This window comes from Adiantum capillus-veneris, chromosome 23 (genome assembly GCF_014529385.1).
Source record: "Adiantum capillus-veneris isolate H3 chromosome 23, ASM1452938v2, whole genome shotgun sequence".
Classification (NCBI taxonomy): domain Eukaryota; kingdom Viridiplantae; phylum Streptophyta; class Polypodiopsida; order Polypodiales; family Pteridaceae; genus Adiantum; species Adiantum capillus-veneris.
This window is the reverse complement of record NC_140953.1, coordinates 108336236-108353771: the sequence shown is the minus strand read 5'-3', so window position 1 is coordinate 108353771 and position 17536 is coordinate 108336236. Positions and strand designations below refer to the sequence as shown.

General features: G+C 42.8%; 1 protein-coding gene across 1 annotated transcript; it reads right to left on the bottom strand.

The window, feature by feature from the left end:
• Window positions 1–10917: 10917 nt before the first annotated feature.
• Window positions 10918–11687, bottom strand: LOC147428335 (uncharacterized). Its single transcript, XM_086496831.1, has 3 exons — window positions 11448–11687; window positions 11249–11350; window positions 10918–11147 (listed from the first exon to the last, which is right to left on the bottom strand). The coding sequence occupies exons 1-3, from the start codon at window positions 11685–11687 to the stop codon at window positions 11103–11105; spliced, it is 387 nt and encodes a 128-aa protein (XP_086352957.1). The 3' UTR covers window positions 10918–11102.
• Between the last annotated feature and the right edge of the window lie 5849 nt (window positions 11688–17536).

Below are 17536 nucleotides of genomic sequence, written 5' to 3'. Positions count from 1 at the left end.
GGAATCTACATCAGGAAGGGGGGCATGTTAACCCTCACGGACACCCTATCAAATTTGACGGACGCCTTATCATTTATTTGAGTCATGGACCGGGCTTGTCGGTCCAATAGGTGTGTAGGTGATCGCCGATGAGAGACGCACCACTTATCCCATTTTTACATGATTTTTACTATGACTGGCCACCTGGGCGCCCATGTGTGACTGGGTCAAACTCTTATAAAAGGTCCATTTTGACCTAAAATCCTCATTCTTTGAAGTGCATGCTAAGAAGTTATCTTGCTCTACATCTATCTATCTTCTTCTCCTTCATGTACTCATGGGTGTGTGTGTGTGTGTGCACGCGTACGCACGCACGAGAGAGAGAGAGAGAGAGAGAGAGAGAGAGAGAGAGAGAGAGAGAGAGAGAGAGAGAGAGAGAGAGAGAGCATTGCGGCGGCATCGGCAGCGGGCGAGGCGGTTGAGCGCGATGGCGGTTCTTTCTTCTTCGCAATAGGGGATCCTTCACGGAAACGGAAGCATTGCGGTTGAGTGACACACCATTGCCCCTTTGAGCTTGCTAGGACTGTCTAGTTGTGTGCTTGCAGCCATTCGTGGCTCGCACACAGTGTTTGGCAAGTTCCCTGCCCTCGACACGTGTGGCAAAGCGCACAGAAATGGAGGCCGAAATGAGCCCGAATGAAAATTTTGAGTTGACGCTTGTCAAAGCTCACTGAACTGCTGAAATTAGCCCCCAAGGCTTTTTGGCCCTGCCCTTGTTGAGCATATCCTGCAATCAATGCACTCCAAGAGATGACATTCTGGATAGAAATCCCATGAAGCAAGCTCTATGAATTCCTACTTCTGGTTTGTCTAGGGCTTCCACCCTTGACTAGCATGGGTTAAGTAGACAAGCGGGGAACCTCTGTGGCTACTGTCAATCAAGATGTAGGTAGAGCTAAAGGCTAGCGAGTGGAGATGGTAGGACCTGGGCCGGTTGTGGTAGTGGGGTGACGTAGCACCTTGAGTGGGACTGGAGGTGGGTAGATGATGTGAGCCTGGGCCGTGGCTGCGCCTAAGGTTGAGGCTGAGGCTGAGGCTGAGGCGGAGGCAGAAGACCAATTTGAGGAGGTTGAGGGATACCAACCAATGGAGAAAATGCATGGGGAAAAGCATGTTAAGACGCCTGAGTTTGCTAAATATAGCATGAGTGTATGTGAGATCTTAATCATCCGCTATTTTTTAACATCTAATGATGGCTGTTAAGCTATGTGGACCAGCCTCTAAGCTCATTTTACAAAAAGGAACCAAGTAAAGTAGGGGCCCCAATCACGTAAAATCCGAAATTGCACGGAATCAAAAGATATCCGATGCCAGGTATCGGGCATGATAGCAGTCCGTTGTGCGGGGAAGGCAACTGGTAGGCAAGCATGAGATGCGCAGGAGAGGAGCGCACGACGCGCAAGGACTGAGGGTGGTGAGGAGAAGAGGAGGCGGCCATGTGCAGAGGGGTCTACTATAAGTTATTTTAATTTCAACGATCACCGCTTCGAAGTAGTTGAACGTCTATGCCTACTTGGTGACGGGGAATCAACCAATGCATGTTATCCCACGGTGTGGGTTCGAACCAGCGCTGTCACTTTTGTAAGGATACAAGAGTAATCTCTTGATTGCTAAGAAGTCGCAGGATCAAAAAGAATCTTGAAATGAACTGAATATAATATGCAACGGCCCCCAAACCTCGAAAAAACAAAAAAAGACTCTAAAAGGTGTGGGGAGCCATGGAAAATATTGAAATCGTACCATGGAAATCATTGAAAACAAAGGGTCAAGTTGGAATTTGGAAAGTCAAGTACCAAGAGGGTTCACATGGATGATGCTTGGGATGTTTGAGAGTTGTTTCTTGCAAATGCAAGAGAAGAGAGATAAGTTGTAGAGCAAAATCTCATGAAGAACGACATCAGAGAGGCAGCTATGACTGATGCTGCTTAAAATAAGGACAACCATTACTAGAGTTTGAACACGCAACAAATGGCGCTCAGGTGCCATGGCAAAGGAAAAGGCTGCAAAGAAGGTGAGCCACAAGTTGTTGGACAATGAGGTCTCATAGGTGTTGCCCTTGAAAACGCTACAGTATTGAGTAGAAGTGTGATGGGAAGTGGCTGGCAATTACCATACAAAGGAAATTAGTGAGAAGCTAGCCTTTTGAATCATTGCTGGTCATTGGCTACCTGTTTTCTAATGTAGGTGAAAATGCAAGTTGGAAATAGATTCTTGAAAATATAGATAAGCTGGAAATGGTGACGGGCTTCAAGTTGATACATTGGTATTGTTTGAAACTTTGAGAGAATTATCAACAAATGTGGCATTTTACTTTTACTTGGTGAGCCAAAGTTATTTTTTTCAAATAAGGATATGGAATTGAACCACTTGGCTCAATCCGGACCATAGGTCCCCAATCAATAATGGCTCAATCGTGGCCATAGATCCCCACCAAGTTTTTTTGTTTTTTAATAGCGAGCATTTTACTTATTGTTATCAAGAATCGAGCTTTTCACGTAGGAGTTTTTTTATCACACTATGCAATTTGGCTGCTATATATGAATTTCTTTGTTGCTATAAATTGCCTTGCCATAGAAATTTGTCGATCCAGCAACAATAGGAGCAGGGCGAGCATGATGAATATATTGAGCAGGGGGCGACGACGTTGGAGAAATCTATGAAGATGACAAGCCTGGCGATGGTCCTCTACTCGACAATGACACTAACTATATTGATGGGTATGAAGAAGAAGTAGACGATGAGAATGAAGATGGCAAGGAGCCTGCCTCACCACCAGCTTTTGGCCAATATAGCTCTCACAAAAAGCACTCTTCGCGGATGTACGCAAAATATTATGAGGAGGTCCCACCTTCTGATTGGCCAGGGGATGGCCGTATTGCATCTTCCAGCCAGGTGGCTCAAAAAGAGAATCCTAATATGACATCCAAGGATGATGATGAGCTCATGTCCACCTTCCTCTGGATTGATTATACTCTACACAAATGATGCCATCTCATGCATGTAAAGTATGCAAGGAATTTGTGAGTGTTATGAGACTGGGCACCCTCATGTTACATGTGGTTAACTGCAATTGGGATAGCTAGCTTCATGGTTCATTATGTGTTGTCTACTTGATTTTACAAACAGTGAGTGCATGATGGTTTGTAGATTGGAATCCTGGGAGTTGACGAGGAGGTGTCGAAAAATAATAATTCTCTCAATCATTTTATCCTAGCACAATATTTTAGATCTTTTATCAATAAGCCACTATGGCTGGTTTGTAAATAGGATAGTGAGAACTCACCCTAAGAGGGTCATGCAATAAGTAATGTGTACCACTCATAACTAAAGTGGGGCTAAAGTGTGAAAGAGGGACCTCCAAATTTTGGCACCAATATCAAATACCAAACTCCACAAGAGGTGCAATGGAGGTTGGGGCTGCAATTTTTAGGCCTTTCTTATGTAGATGCCCTAAATTTTTCCCTTTCCCCTCTCTTAAGCTATGTCTTGCGGTATGGAGCTTGAATGTGTCACCTTCTTGTGTAAGAGTTTGTCTCCTATGATTTCGTTGTGTACAATTATGTGTGTAGGCATGTCAACATCTCCACATTTTCCTTTCTCTTTCAACATCTTCCCCCACTATCTCTCTTTTTTTCCTTCTCCATCATGGGAAGGTCAATTGTTGAATTTCATAGCAAGAGGTGGAAGCCCACCCTTGCTCCCAACAGTGGTATCAGAGCTTCTGGTTTGAGGGAAATCGGTACTTGATTTTTAAATTTGAAGAGGAATTCTCAAATTGACAACATCGGGTTTGCAAAGGAAAGCTTAATCGGAAATATTATTCAACAATTTCGTCTATCAACAATCGCAACTCGGATATTCCCATTTGTGGAGACTCTTTGTGCCCCTTCTATGGTTTTGATGTAGGATTTGCTGGACATTAGAACTATTAAGATTTTCTCCATTCTCCATTATCTTAGCTCATGCTTGGATAGTCACTATGTTTTGGGTCATGGTGTAATACCCAAGCATATTTAAAGATGATATTTAACCTTATAATGACTTTCAATAATTAATTTCTCTTCTCCCAGGCACATTCACAATGCATTCCAAATTAGTCTTTTAAGACCTTTCAGAGGACCCCTACCTTCACATCACATTTATGAGGATCCACCTTCACTTGGACCAAGAAGAACAACTCATCCCTGCACAAATAGTTGGATCATGAGACCACCACCATCACACGCATTTGCATGGTTTATAACCACTATCTTTTGACCTTCAACGGACACCCTCGAGAGGATGCCAAGTGGATGCCTAAAAAAAAAATCCACAACTTCCTAGACCTTCTCCACACTTTCCATCACTCACGGTCCAGTTGATTCTTTAGTGAGAAACTGAGGACAGTTGCTATCCCTAGTGGGGGGATGTTACGAGATTGGGCACCCTCATGTTACATGTGGTTAACTGCAATTGGGATAGCTGGCTTAATGGTTAATTATGTGTTATCTACTTGATTTTATCAACAAAGAGTGCATGATGGTTTGTAGATTCGAATCCTGGGAGTTGACAAGGAGGTGCCAGAAAATAATAATTCTCTCAGTCATTTTATCCTAGCACAGTATTTTAGATCTTTTATCAATAAGCCACTATGGCTGGTTTGTAATTAGGACAGTGAGAACTCACCCTAAGAGGGTCATGCAATAAGAATTGTGTACCACTCATAACTAAGGTGGGACTAAAGTGTAAAAGAGGGACCTCCAAATTTTGGCACCAATAATAAATCAAATATAAATACCAAACTCCACAAGAGGTGCAATGGAGGTTGGGGCTGCAATCTTTAGGCCTTTGTTGTGTAGATGCCCTAAATTTTTCGCTTTTCCCTCTCTTAAGCTATGTCTTGCGCTATGGAGCTTGACTATGTCACCTTCCTGTGTCAGAGTGTGTAAGAGTTTGTATCCTATGATTTCCTTGTGTACTATTATGTGTGTAGGCATGTCAACATCTCCATCTTTTCCTTTCTCTTTCAACATCTTCCTCTACTATCTCTCTTTTTTTCCTTCTCCATCATGGCAAGGTCAATTTTTGAATTTCATGGCCAAGGGTGGAAGCTCACCCTTGCTCCCAATAGTGAGAGAAGATTGCTTTCAAGCAGGAGCTTCGTACAACACTTATTGAACCAAACAATGTTCAAGATCTTCACAGCCCAATTACACCTCCACAGAAAGCTGATTGCTGAAGAAGGCAAAGACAAAGTTGGGAAAGAAGAAGCTCATTTACCAAAACCAATTGAATCCACCTACAGTGAGGACAAAACTGAATATTAAGCGATGCAGCGGCGGATAGCTTTCAAGAGGCCATTTGTGTCATATATGCCATGGAAAAACCTACAATACCATAGTCATGCCATACCCGCACTTCATTAATGTTTTGGTTGCATGTTTGATCTTCACCGATGAGAGGTCAATAGCTATATACGCTGCTGACCCATTCACATAGAGGCATTCAATCAAAGTCATCCGAGTGTGTGTAGGCAATTGACCTGGTTTTAGCATGGAGGTTTCAGACCTTAAATTGCAATTTCCACACACCCAAAAGACTGGTGTTTCAAAGGAGAACAAGAAGCCAGTGGAGCGACGTACTAGCCCTTGGCGATGGGTGAGTCATGTGTCTAAGAGATCCACAAGCACATGCAGTGAAACTTGGGCACGGCGTCTTAGCCCATGGCTCCAAAGAGGATAAAGTGGAGGAGCGTAAGCTGATGAGGATTTTAACAAACTGAGATGCATGGAGGAAAGCCGTCAAGAAAATTGAACTTTGGTGGCCTCCTCTCTCCTCTTCATGTTATGTTCCATCAGCTCACCTTGAGCTCTAATATTGTAGGCTCCTTTTATTTCTTTTAGGAGAAGTGTATGTAATGGTCATACAAGATAATTTTGTTATACAATTAACTACTCTATCCATGAAGTTGGAATAATCCTAGGGAAACAAAATTGATTTATCTGACTGGTCCTGAACACAAGGCCTGTAATATATATATATATATATATATATATATATATATATATATATATATATATATATATATATATATATATATAGTGTGTGTGTGTGTGTGTGTGTGTGTGAAAGAGAGAGAGAGAGAGAGAGAGAGAGAGAGAGAGAGAGAGAGAGAGAGAGAGAGAGAGAGAGAGAGAGAGAGAGAGTGTCACTCATTGCATATGACTTTATGATACACTCTTTTGTGTCTTATGCAATCTATGAGTGTGCCCACCTCATGTGCTTGCTCATGCATAGTGTTTGTTTGTGAACTTGTAAGGTTGGGTTGTTAAAACCGGTTGTACTTTCTTTTAGTCTAATAAAAAGGAAGCCAACAACTCTTCTATGCAATTGACATAACAAATATGCTCACTACATCAAATATTTTCTTGCAGGGGCATGGATTTATCCTACATGGAACCATGCTAGCATGAGAAGAAAGTTGGAGGGACTAATGTATATGTCAATCTCGTGGAAATTATATTCTAGGCAAAGGAGTTGAGAAAGTGAAATTGGTGGCCATATTGGCAAGGTAGATGATAGTGATAATGCTAAAGGCGTTTGCTAATAGATTTGTTAGTCATTATCTACATGTGTGATTATGGTGCAAGGATTTGTTCAATCTATTGTGATTCATATTTGCCTATGCATGATGGTGAGCTATGTGGAAGAATTCATGGTTGTATTTTGAATGGTGTCTCTAATCAACAGTCATCATCCATTAGCTTTGCAAAACCAAGGCTCTTGCTCAAAATGCGTAAGCTATAACATCGGTTAGGGTGATGGTAAGTGGAAGATTCCTCGAAAAACAAGACCCTCCCAGCCTTGTCAAGTCCATCCTCTGTCTTAACTCAAAAGAATATTCCTTGTTGTGAGAATTTGCCCACTTTTGCTACTTTACCTACGCTTGTTGCTTGATCCCTTTGCACAGTACAAGCCTTTAGCGCTCCTTTATATCCGTAGAACTCAAGTGAACTCAAGTGTTGTCCTTATTTTCCATAAGGATCCTTGCATATGTGAGTACAAGTTGTATTGTGTGTGGTATGTACGGCCCCTAGGGCTAGAGGAGGGATGTGGTAAGCCTAATGTGGTTTTTTGAAATACGACCAAAAGATTGAGCCAAGGAGCGCTGGACTATCCTCAATAGATACAAAGCGAGGGCATATCTCCAGATACAATCGCCTACGATTTCGTCTTAAAGGCATGTGGCACTGCCTTGGTTGACATGTATGTCTGGAATGTCGTCTCTTGAAATGCATTGACTGCAGGAAATGCCCAACAAGGACTGGACCACGAAGCTCTGGCTCGTTGGTTTTATGATGCAAATCGAGGGCACTTCTCGCACTACGTAGGACTCCAATACGCATATGATGTAGAACATAATGTTTTCTCTGCTTTTCCTTGAGTTGATCTATATCCTGCATCTTTTGTATTTGTCTTAGCACATGTTTTGTGTTTGACACAGAGGACATATATTCACAATAGTGGATGTTTCAATTTCACAAGCACGACTCTAGCTTGACAACATTGCAAGGTCCATTATCTTCATCCAATTCCCCATGCTTATACGTTTGCTTGGTGTAACACATAAATGCTATGGGGCAGGGCACATCTTTCGTTTCTTATAATTTTTGGAGAGACCGGAGTGCCAACTCTCCATCATACTTTTGTATGGCACTTCTGCATGACACGCACAAACCATTTAACATTTTCACTCCGTGACGCTTCATTGCATGACGAAATGTTTAACTATTCACATTGCATTTATGGATCTTGACTTAAACATTGTCCTCCGACTTGCACAATTGGATGACATTAGTACATGATTATTAGGTCGGTAGTGCAATTTATAGTATGTTGATGCTTTTTGTATTTTTTGAGTTTGTCAATGATTCCTTAAGTTTAATTTAGCTACATGTGTAGCATGAAAACAATTCTTTATTCCAGAGTTTTCCTCCTTAGATATGTTTTTGCATCATCGATAGCCAAGGCCTTCCAACTATGACAACATGTGACTCTCTCTCTCTCTCTCTCTCTCTCTCTCTCTCTCTCTCTCTCTCTCTCTCTCAGGTTCTACAAGAAATAAGAGAAAATTGACTACGCTTGATTCACAGCAGTAAGATGGTGCCTCAAAGATGGGTCCCCTATCTAGAGACTAAATGGCCGGTGATATTACCAGGCTGAATGCAACCCTCTGTTGTATAGTGAGGCCTATGGGACACAACTGTCAAGTCCCAATATAAGCCATTCACGTTGCCTACGAATTGGTTCTACTCATCCGCTCATGTTCCACAACAAAAGCCGAGGCAACAACAATCACAACCAACCAAGTAACCAACTGCGCACCAAAATCTATCAAAACATGTACGACAAATAGCAGTGCCTTGGTCTCATTGATCAAACGATTGTAGAGAAAGCCATGAAATTGGACCATTTTAGAGACACTTATAGAGGTAATTAATCAACATATATGTTTAATAAATACACATGAAATTATTTTTAAAAAAATCGCAAATGTTGTTTACTTCAGTGTGAGATGCTTCATGTCAATATGTGTATGTCAATGCCCACCAAGCAAGACTAGTTTTGAACCCATTAGGAAAAAAGAACCAAGTAAATAGAGGGCTACCTCTTGTGGGGAATTGCTCCTGCGGGCTGGTATAAACCCTACCTCAGCCTCAGCCTCAGCCTGGGAGGCAAGACCTAAAATTGACAAGCATAGTAGAAATTTCTTTTGACATGCAATTTTTCAAACCCCCTTTCATATGCATGGTGTAATACGATCAACTTACATAATTTGCCATATATAACGTAAATTTAAGGGTATAAATATAAAAAATGACATGCAATTTCGAGATTCTACCATGTCAAATGGCGGGAGGTTCTTTTGAAGCACCTGTTTTGTCAAGGGTGTCAATTTTAGGCCCTTGACAGTAAAAGTCAAATCAGACCCTGTCTATTAGCACATATAGGGACCGGCTATAGGCCTAAATACACAAATTGACAGATCGCTTTGGTTTCGAAGCTTCCGCAATCGAATGGGGTGACAGGCCAACCAGGGTGATCTCTTAAGCTGCGCAAATGCGATTGCTTCACCCCATCTTCTTGCAGGCTCCATGCAGGCGTCGGTCGCTATGAGAGATCTTGAGCTCATACTTTCTTGTTAATACATTGGGCAACACATTCAAAAGACAAGGTGGTCAAGCCTTTGAAGAAGATCAGTCTCATTCTCTAGCTGGCTGTCATCTCCAAAGCTGAAAATTGAGTCGCAGAACAATGCCCAACATGTGTAATCACTTTACTTCATTATGGATGTTTGTCTCCTGCGGACGACGACACGAGCTGGACAATGACATTTTTCTCTTGAGGGATGCAAAGTTGGATGCTACACCCAAAGAGGTTTTCCCTCATCTTTACTTTTTATTTTTCCAACCCTCACAGTCATTCATATGCCCTTCTGCAAAGGGATGACTAAACATTCCAATCAGCAGCCGCCATCATGAGGCAAGGGCCATGTACAATTTTCAGTTGATAGTATAGTACATAAAGACCAAGAAGCACGTCTTAACTCACCATGCGCAAGCATTCCCATCGACCCATTTAGGAATAGCTGACCCAAGGGTGAAAATAATTCACTTGCATGCCTTGAGAAGTCTAAGCCTGTCATATTGACTCGGCAAGTACGCATTTTGAAGCAAGTATGCATATCCTTGTGCTGAAAAAGACGTATGATTGGCCAATTATGTACACAAACTGTTGTTTCATATGTGAAAAACTGGCAGCCCTTCATAAGAGAAGAAAAATAAACAATGGAAGGATGAATGCATTGCCAAACTAATTTGTGCCTCATAACCATTACTGTGGGTTCAAGTCCTCTTGGAGTCCATTTTTACACAAACATAGGCTTGCATGCGAAGAGATCTTACTCGGGCTTACAACTAAAACAAGCTACTTTATTGGGTTTACAAAGATGATGAACCACTCAAAGGCATAACTATTGAAAGAGAGTTTAGCACAGGTGAAAGTAAATGCAGGGAAGAAGTGAACAAGGACAATAGAATGATGAGATACTATTAGAAGAGAGTTAATTACATGTGAAATCAAACGGTGTGATCTGAAGAAGTAATGTAGTACAAGACAATGTTTTATCCTTGACTAGACAAATCTGGTGGGATATGTTTCAAGCGATTAAGTGGAACTTTGTAAAGGCTGAAAAATCAAGTACCGACGATGAAGGAGCTATTGGAGAAACAATCATTCAGTCTCTCTGAAACAACCACTATTTGAGAATGAAGTACGGTATACGTTATTCAAATAGGCAAATGGCATCTCCAAGTTTAGATGCCTTGAATTGAATACGATTTCAAGCATTCTTTTGTAATGCTGTTGTTCAAGCCGCACTACAAGAGGTTATGTGCTCTTGTGACGCTCTTAGCGACGGAAATACACTGGGTTTTTATAACCCCCGGCGTCGCTATAAGCGTCGCTAAAAGCGTCGCTACGAGAGCGTCGCTATATGCGTCGCTATAGGCGTCGCTATAGGCGTCGCTATGAGCGTCGCTATATAGCGACGTCCATAGCGACGCCTATAGCGACGCTTATAGCGACGCTCTCACAGAAGAGTATAGCGACGCATATAGCGACGCTACAGAGCCATAAATAGCGACGCATATAGCGACGCCTGAGAGAATATTTTTTTGGTGGCAGGGCATTGAATGCCTGCCACCCATCAACCATATTGTACTTGATTCACTTTTTAAAAAAAGTGCAAAGGTAAATAATAGACCCAAAATAGTCACCCACAAGACGCATTGTTTGCAAAATTGACAATTGTACACATCATAGACAAACTGAATTGATTGGCAAATGTAATAATGACAATTGTACAACATCATAGGCATAAAGAATTGATTGGCAAAAGGAATTGCGGTGACAAATGTAATAATATACATGGTTCAAAAAGACGTATAAAATCCGTCTCATGATACATAAGCTATGAGAAACCCTAAACTAATGCTATCTAGCTACGGCTAAACTGACGTCGTCTAATCAGACGTCTCATCGCGTCCAAGCGGCGTATCTGTCGGATTCTGCAAAAAAAGACAATAAGACAGTTTTCAGTAAGTATAAACATATAACGACATTTATAAAACAATACAAAAAATAAAAAAGAGTAAACCCTAATACTAACCATGCCGCTGCGAGAACTGAGAATGTCCATCAGGGCGTTTAAGCCCTTCCTGCCTGTGTACTCGCGCTCGTACGGTGTGGGATCACGTCCTGTCATCGACCACTGTCAAAACATACAAAGATTTCATTATGTTAGAACTAAAAAACTCATAAACCCTAAACTATCGAACATGCATAAAGAGCAATGTGAAAAGACTTACAAAATCGGCCTCAAATGATGCCCATCCACCGCTCCCCAAGTGGTGCGAGCTCCCTGCCTCTACTCGCGCTCTGGCTGCATCTTTTTGTTGCTTCCACTTGTCGGGATTCTCGCGCGCTGCTTTCTTCGCATTCTTCCAATCTTCTTTGGCCAGCCAATCTGGCCTATTCCACCCATTCTTGATTGCTTTTTGCACTTCGGAACGCTTGTGTTTGCAGTATTCGCGCATTCGAATCTTCATCAGGTCTTCATTGAAGCGCTGATCCCGTGTTGGAACGGGAAACTCATCATGAAGTATGCTGATGACTCTGTTTTTTAAATCACTTGGTACTTCACTCCATTTGTTTAGTATATAGTGTCTAAACAGCTGAGAGCAAAGACCACGCATGCGCGAGATCACCTTCTTGCCGTCATCATCCATGATGATGCCGCCGCTGATGTCGACGGAGTAAGGCAAGCCCTCTGGCCGGTGACGCGTGAACCTGGGTGTCCCGGCAGGGGTCTCTAGCGGCGTGTCGATGGGGGTACGGACGTCAGGTGTCTCCACCGGCGTCTGGGCCCCGAAGCGAGGAGTGTCGAGTGGGGTGGCTCCTGGCGGAGTAGGTAGAGGTGTGTAGCTTCTAGGAACAGTCAGCCGTGCAAAACCTGGCGTAGACGGCGATGCTGTGGCTGGTGTGGGGGCGGGCAAAGAAGGGGAGGGTAAAGAGCCTCGTCGAACACGAGGCGGTGTGGAGGCATCGGTGGCGGAATCCCCACAACAACCGCCACCGCCACCACTAGAGCGCCGGTGTCTAGAAGAGTGTGACGCTCGTCTCGTCGACGCCGAAGCTTCGGAGCGCGCCGAATGCTCCGAAAGAGAGGGAGATGCGGATGGTGTAGGAACGCGCGATGATGCGCCAGAGCGATGACGCTCCACGTACCACTGTCTCTGCTGCGGTGACAAAGAAGAAAGAAACTCCTCATCATCCATACCTGCATTAAACACACGAATATTTAAACTTAATATTGAATGAATAGAGTAGACAATGACGCAAATACCATTAAATACAATGACGTAATGACGCATATAAATACAATGACGCAATGAATCGAGTGGTAGAAGAGGCAAGTCGAAAACTCAGAATTTTCAATCAAAAGAGCTAGAGCTTTTACAGCACGGAGCAAAATTGTTCAAATACAATATTTGTGGCTTTAAGAGATCTCTCTCTCATCCTCGCATAACTCAGCATAACTTCCTACATCTATATAGAGCTCTCCGTTTAAACACATATCCTCTGTTTCATTTTGTAGCTCCTCTGCATGCACCCCATATAGAGCAGTAGCATCTTGATGCTCGTCTGGCACCACCGCAGCGGCTTCTGATTGAGCATCTTCTCTGATCTCCTCCATTGATGTCGTTGTGATTGGCACATGGTAGCCTTCATACGTCCTTGCACTACGAGGGGCTAACTCTATGACGTACCACCAGTTTGATGTAGACTTTGTAGGATGAAATACTACCTGCCAGAGCCACATAACTTACATGAGAGCACATAACTTGTAAAAGGGGGATGTTAACTATTTATATACTTACTTGTTCACAATGCTCGGATAGTACGAAAGTGTCTCTTAGGTCAGTCCATTTCTTAGTAGAATCCACCTCAAGAAAACCAGACTCTCCTCTACGCACAGTAGCGTTTCGACCCTCCATGATTATCTTGAACCATTGCACGTCGAACAAGTCGACAAAAAATCCTCTGTAATCGATCCTCAAAATCTCTTGCAGCGTGCCGAAGTAAGTGAGTTCCGCCACCACGGGATCTGCATCAGAGGAACGTCGTCGACTAGACTGTTCAAATTTTGCCATGATTCCACAATCTTGAGTAAAACGCTTTTTGTCGATTCGTTCCACCCTAAAATGTCGACCTTTACACCATGCTGCTGTGTATGACTTATACTACAACGAACAAAGATTATGAGTGGCCGTTCAAACGTTTATAAATAAAGTCACTTGCTAGTCGTACATTGCAAACTTACCTTGGTCGCGCAACCCCGAGAGTACTCCCACTCTTCTTCAGTCACTTCGTCACCGCATTGTTGTGCGCTTTTCAATTGGTTGTGCAACCATCTTAAGCTCATGAAGGTTGGTAGGCTCTCCAGAACCGCTGGATAGTGCATCGGTGGTCGTCTTCCCCGTCTCCACTCGATTCGTGCCCTTTGTCGCTCTTGCTTTGCATCCTCATATTGTGAAATCCACTTTTGCATCACTGGATTGTGAAGCATGCAAAATCGGTTGATTTTAGCCTCTAGATCTTCCGTCATCTTCTTCTCAACACCGAGATTGCACATGACAATCCCAGATATGCGCTCATCATCTATGGTTCGCCATAGCGTGTCCCGGGATTTATCAAATCCGTCTAACCACTCTCCAATGTACACTAGGGACTCTGATACCAACCAACCTTCTGCCATGCTACCCTCCGGACGTGCCTTTTGACGCACATATCCCTTAAGCGTTTTCATGAAACGCTCTAAGAAGAACATCCATCTGGAATGAACTGTGCCAGCTATTTCCACCTCATCAACTATGTGAATAAGAAGATGCACCTGAATGGTTAGCATTGTAGTAGGAAAATGTTTCTCAAACATGCACACAAGCTCCGCAGCATTTAGTTTGGCGAATGGTATGGAGTCTACGTCGATCTCCTTTTGTGAGATCCATTGCACCAGCTTTGCAAGTTTGTAGATTGTGTTACGGATGTCGAGAGACAAACATCCCTCAATGGCAACCGGTAAAATAAACTGTAAAGTATGTGCAGCAATGATATTAAAGTCCACATTTTATGCAATGATATTAAAGTCCACTATGAACGTACCTGACACATTTTATGCCAATCGTGTGACTTCAAACCGGTAAGCTTTCCTTCTTTAGTAAAACACGTTCGGAGCGAGTGTATTACGCCAGTGGGGGTCCGCAAAGATCGAATGGCCTCTTTTACTTTGCGTTCTTGGGCTCCTGTGAAAATCCATGGTGCTTTAGGAAGTTTTATCGATCCATCAGACGCTGTTTGCGGCCAATATTGCTCCATACGATCCACATTTCTAAGGTCAACTCTGGCTCCCAAAGTATCTTTCTTGCCGGTCAAATGGTCCCATAGTAGATTACCCACATTCTTGAATATGTGCATTGGATCGAGCAAGTGATTGATCACGAGTCGAGGCCAGTATGGTAACTCGTACCATAGAGATAGTCTCTTCATCCCTGGAGGCAATCCGTCATCGCACATCTCCTTCTGCTCTAACCATGCTTGTGCAGACATCCTTGGTGGCTCTCTTCCCAAAAAGCCGTCGCGTAACACATGATTCTCCGGAAGATACGCTTGATGACCTTCGTAGATTTGCTTCTTCAGTGAGGGTGCCCTACGTGCATTCAGTCTAGGTCCACATGTGACACATGCTCTGTATCCGCTTGTTTGAAGCCCTGCATGTATACACATGATAATAGATCAACTATGGGGAAAAACCAGATTTACAGTGTCTGAGAGAGGAGTGTCAATAGATCACCTGAGCATTCTGTTAGCCCGGGATAGTCATGCATGGTCCACATTAGAATACCTCTGATCAAAGCATTCCGTCGTCCTGTGTGTCGGCTCATATCCACCACCTCTATGCCAATCCACAATTGTTGTAGCTCTTCCAATAGTGGACGAAGATACACATCCATATTCCCCACTTTATATCGCCCTGGCACAATCAAGCTTAGCCATAGGTGCCCCTTCTTCGTAGTCAACCACGGGGGAATGTTGTAGTTGACGATGACAACGGGCCATACACTGTAAGATGTTGATCTTTGACCAAATGGATTTACGCCATCCATAGCCAGGCCTAAGCGCAAATTTCGAGCTTCCCTGGCAAAATCCGACCATGTTCCATCTATATGTTTCCAGGCTGCGCAATCTGCAGGAATTCGTAGCACACCATCCGAAGATTTATTCTCCTCATGCCATGATGCTAGGGCGGCCATGGACTTACATTCGAAGAAATGCTTGATGCGAGGAAGCAAAGGAAAATGTCGCAAAACCTTTTGTGGAATTTTTGTCCCGTGGAGATCTACTCGATATCTTTCGGAATCACATTTCGGACACTTCTCCATGTCTGTGTATTCCCCTCTGAAAAGAATGCAGTCATTAGGACAAGCGTGGATAGAATTGTAATCCATCCCCAAGTTTCGCAAAATCTTTCTTGCTTCATCTCGGGAATCTGGCATCACATTGTCAGCTGGTAGAATGTGCTCTTTCAGCAATCTACACAACATAAAAATATGATACAGTCGTGTAAAAATCTATCAGATCATTATACACCATGAGTTCTATTAAAGTAAACTAATTGTAATAGATCACCTGAAAAGCGCTGTGACGCTAGTGTCACTCCATCCAAACTTTGCCTGCATGTTGAGAAGAACCAGGAGTGCTTTCAATCTAGACATACGTGCTCCATTATACAATGATGTATCGGCTTCACTTTTCATATCATCATAGATAAGCCTTTCTGAATCCATGATCGTCTCGATCATTTCATCAATCTCGGGCTCAAACATTGCCTCGTTGGGAATGTGCTCTGCATGATCATCCCCCGAGCTGTCAGAGGCTACATCTTGTGGCCTCACATATGCTGCTTGACCAAAGCGCCTGCGAATACGTCTATTGGGTTGCAAGATTGCTGCTTGTTGGCCAGCGTCAGAGTCCGACGAGTTATAATTGGCAACAACTCGATCTATAATAGATGGATCGAACTCGCCAAATTCACGAACGTGCTGCAAAGAAACACGTCTTGTCCGTCGCACAGCATGCTTGCATTGATTACAAGGACATAAGACCCTCGTTGAGAGATAGGTGTTTCGGTTGGACGGTCACACATCCTCGTCGCTACTCATAATGAGGATAAAAAACTTATAACCTAGACAACAAATTTAATATTCTATTGGCATTCTTCGTCTTATCTCTCTCTCTCTCTCTCTCTCTCTCTCTCTTTACCTCACATTCTCTAGTCATGTCCAATCCCCGCACACCTCGGTCTAGAGGTGCACGGAGATCAGAACCACCGGGTTATAATCTCGTCTTTATTGGTCAATACCTATATTTGTGGGTACAAGAAATCTAGACACCCACGTCTACATGATACTGCATGTAGTGGACAAAATCCCTTTGCCTCTTCTCTAGCTGTAGCACTTCACTTCATCTTAACATCTTTTCACAGTAGATCTTTTCACTGTTCGTCTAACTCTAAACCCTAAACCGTAAGTAATTCTTGCGTGGACTCGATCTAACGTAAATAAGCGTAAATCTAAATAAACGTAAATCTAACTAAAAATAAAGCTAAATCTAATTTAACGTAAGTCTAATGACTAGAGGTTGTCTAGATGGTCATTGTGTCGGGGATGTAGTGACTCTTGCCGCCCTGAAGATCCACCTTCTTCCCTATCTTCTGAAGACATTTCACCAGTACTTTTGGATCGACGGAGCCCACTATGAGTGAAGGCAGCAATACCCTATATTCCATTGAGGGCTTTCTTCACCCGCTTCATGCAGGCATCGCAGTCTATGGAGACCCGCATCTAATCTAATATAACATAAATCTAAATCTAGCTTAAATAAATGTAAATCTAGTTAAAAATAAACCTAAATCTAATTTAATGTAAGTCTACATATAACCTAATCTTTAACGTCTTTTAAAATAGTTTCCTACGACGTTATAACTCTCTTCTTCCTGTGTGTGTGCGCGTGTGTGGATGTGTGTGCCAATAAAAAGAGATAAATGGTATAACCTTTCTATCACCCATGCCAAGTATGATAGATTGATTATGCCATTTCTCTCTTGAATAATAGGTCTTCAGTTCAACTCCTCGTCGGCTAGATCTTTAGGTCTTTTAATTTTAATTAGTTTCCTACGACGCTCCCTTAGTTTCTCTTTCTTTCTCTCTCAATGTGTGTGCGTTTTTTTGGATCGTATGCATGTTTTCTTTCTCTTTTCCTCTCTCAATGTGTGCGTTTTTTGTTTATGCATGTTCTCTCTCTCTTTTCCTCTCTCAATGCGTGCGTTTTTTGTTTATGC

What these genes read in the sequence shown, in the direction of transcription:
- LOC147428335 (XM_086496831.1), bottom strand. Translation starts at nt 11,687, where the DNA reads ATGAAGATTCGAATGCGCGAATACTGCAAACACAAGCGTTCCGAAGTG. An exon ending in CATCATTTGAGGCCGATTTT is followed by an intron (nt 11,351 to 11,447) that starts GTAAGTCTTTTC and finishes ATGTTTTGACAG; the next exon opens with TGGTCGATGACAGGACGTGA. An exon ending in TCAGTTCTCGCAGCGGCATG is followed by an intron (nt 11,148 to 11,248) that starts GTTAGTATTAGG and finishes CTTTTTTTGCAG; the next exon opens with AATCCGACAGATACGCCGCT.